General features: G+C 41.9%; 1 protein-coding gene across 1 annotated transcript in view; it reads right to left on the reverse strand.

Moving 5' to 3' along the window:
• Positions 1–1,551, reverse strand: part of LOC108793920 (prostaglandin reductase 2-like) — a 15,777-nt gene extending 14,226 nt beyond the window's left edge. Inside the window, exon 1 of the mRNA XM_018564880.1 lies at positions 1,515–1,551. Coding sequence (XP_018420382.1) covers positions 1,515–1,551 — 37 coding nt within the window. The remainder of the gene's footprint in view (positions 1–1,514) is intronic.
• Between the last annotated feature and the right edge of the window lie 1,042 nt (positions 1,552–2,593).

Consider the following 2,593-nt stretch of genomic DNA (forward strand, 5'->3'; position numbering starts at 1 on the left):
TATATATATCTATATATATATAAAACACTTTCAATGTTAAATTTAGACCAAAAGGGAGGAAATAAGAGAAGTTCTTTGTTAGGGTGTACAGGCACTTTAAGTATTGCATCAGTGGAATATTGCAGGTGTAAATAACAGCACACATCTACTATAGTGTTGCACATACAATAAATGATAAAATGGGACTCCTGAATGTGTGAGATCAGATAAGGATTTCCCCATCCTTCAAAAAAATATTCCTATTGGCTGGGCCATTGCAAGTGTTCATTTATTTTTCAGTATGATGTGTCCAAACGTGTGCTTAAAATGTGGCCAACTATCAGGAGAGGACTGGGTGGGATGGCAGGAAGGCATTTGCCTCCTAGGCCAGTACTAATAAGATATGTTGGGCTGGTGGCCCTGGGTGGAGATATTTCACCATTCAGACCTCAAAGAGAGTGGGTCCCTCAGTCATTGACAGCTGATGGCCATTACATAGCTACCTGCTCCATATCCACACCTATAACTACATTGTCTGGTAGAGGGAAGACTTCCAGAACCAACTTTCTTTCTGGCTTTGAGTCCTGTAACTGGATTCCAAAAGTTAAAACACAATCTGGCATTGGAAGTTGTAAAATGTTGTGTCATATTAAACTTTAGAGACACCTTCTATTGACCATGGCCACCAATCTCTGGAGTAACTGGTGCATTCTGGTTCGTTAGGCAGCCTATTTAAATGAATAGCTGCCTTAAACCAACGCAAATTAATGCACAGCATGACGTACATGTGCTAATGCACCACAATAATGTAAGCGGGCCCATAAACTTCCTATGCAGTAAACCATTGTAATATACTACAAATTGTAAAACAGATACAAGTGTGGCAAAAACTTTTTTTTTTCAGATTTATTTTTTTGCTGTATTTGTGTCCGCCATGGTACCTGTGTGCATTGTAAAGTATCCACCAATCTGAGCTCACTCCTGTGATGGACTACAATCTCACATTTACAGGGTTATTCACTAAAGGGTGAAGAGTTTGGAGAAGGCAGGAAAAGTGAACAATCTAGGACAACATAGCTGATTTAAAAAGAGCCTCCAATTCAGCTCACTTTCCGGTTCAGCTATTTTGGCCTAGATTGTTCACTTCTCCTGCCTTCTCCAAACTCTTCACCCTTTTAGTTTACTAATTTGTATTGATATTGTAGTCCATCACGGGACTCAGCGTTGAGCGGTGACTACTTTACAACACACACAGGGACCATGGGGAACAAAAGTAGCCACCCTCCAGAAGGAAAGACAGCGTCAGCACCGATTCAGAGATGATTTGAGGATCTACAGCCGAGTGATACACAAATAAGATACATTTTTGGTAATAGTTAAGCTACTTGAATGTATTTTTCAAATTTAAATCCTGAGTTTAGTGTCATTTTCAATAAAAAAAAATGATTGTAGGAAACATACTGTATATATATCAAATGTTAAACAGAAGGTGCAACCTTATTCTTTTTTATACTAGCAAAGCATAAAGCACTTACCTGGCCTTGATGCCAATACTATTCTCTTAACCTTCATACTTCACGGTTGGATTCCCCTTAGAAGTAAAAATCTAAGGTTACTACATTTGTAATATTAGAGGAAGGATTGAACACTGAATATGTGACTTGTGAGTCCAGAGTTGAAGAAATAGGCCCATTATTATCTGGCATCAAATACATGCCAACAACATCATTTGGGTGAATCTGAGAATGGCCAGATATCACCTGCATTAGATGTACCATTGGTGTCTCTTCTGCCCTGGGGACCCTGGCATAGAGAGTTCTACCTGTAATGGTGCCATCATTTGATTTTTGCACACTGTGTGCACTACATTTCCCTGAATCCCCTGACTTTATAAACACCCAATTTTGTCCCGACAGCTAGTAATTCGATTGTAACATATCAGCTCCTTTCATTGCTCTTGTCTTATGGAATAAAATATATTGTAAATTATGTGCCCCCTTGTTCCCTGGTGTCTAGGGGGGGGAGGGGGGAGGATTATGTATTTTTACAATTTACTAGCAAACGTGAATGCAGAAAGGCTGGTCAGTGCTGTGGTGGCAAGCACAGGAGTGCATACTGATACCTTGGCAGTGAACACAGAGGTGGGCATTGGTGCAGTGGCGAGTGAAGTGGCGACGTGCGGGAGAGGTGGGGAGAGAAGGGGGGGATAGAGGTCAGGAATTGTGGTGAGTGTGGGGATTGGTGTGCAGGTATGCTGCTGGGTGGGGTGGAATTGGAGAAGATGGGGGTCAGCTACGGTGGTAAGAGTGAGAGGGGAGGACTGTTACGGTGCTGTGGGGTAATGCCCTGTAAAAATCACATAACTGGAACGCAGAGGTTTAAAGGGAACCTGAATGCTAAATATACTGTCAAATAACTTAATTCTAATCACCCCTTTCCCTGTGCTTACCGAACCTCCCTTTGTATTGTGGATCAACCGCTGATGCTGTCTAGGAGGCTACACCATATCTGGTGGTACTTAGTCAAAGAAGCTTCTCTGCAGGGAGATAAGTGGACAGCCTATGAAGAACTGAGTACCCCCAGCCATTCTGTACCCTGACATACCCCTGTCCTC

Source organism: Nanorana parkeri, unplaced genomic scaffold (assembly GCF_000935625.1).
Source record: "Nanorana parkeri isolate BGI_ZX_2015 unplaced genomic scaffold, ASM93562v1 scaffold791, whole genome shotgun sequence".
Classification (NCBI taxonomy): Eukaryota; Metazoa; Chordata; class Amphibia; order Anura; family Dicroglossidae; genus Nanorana; species Nanorana parkeri.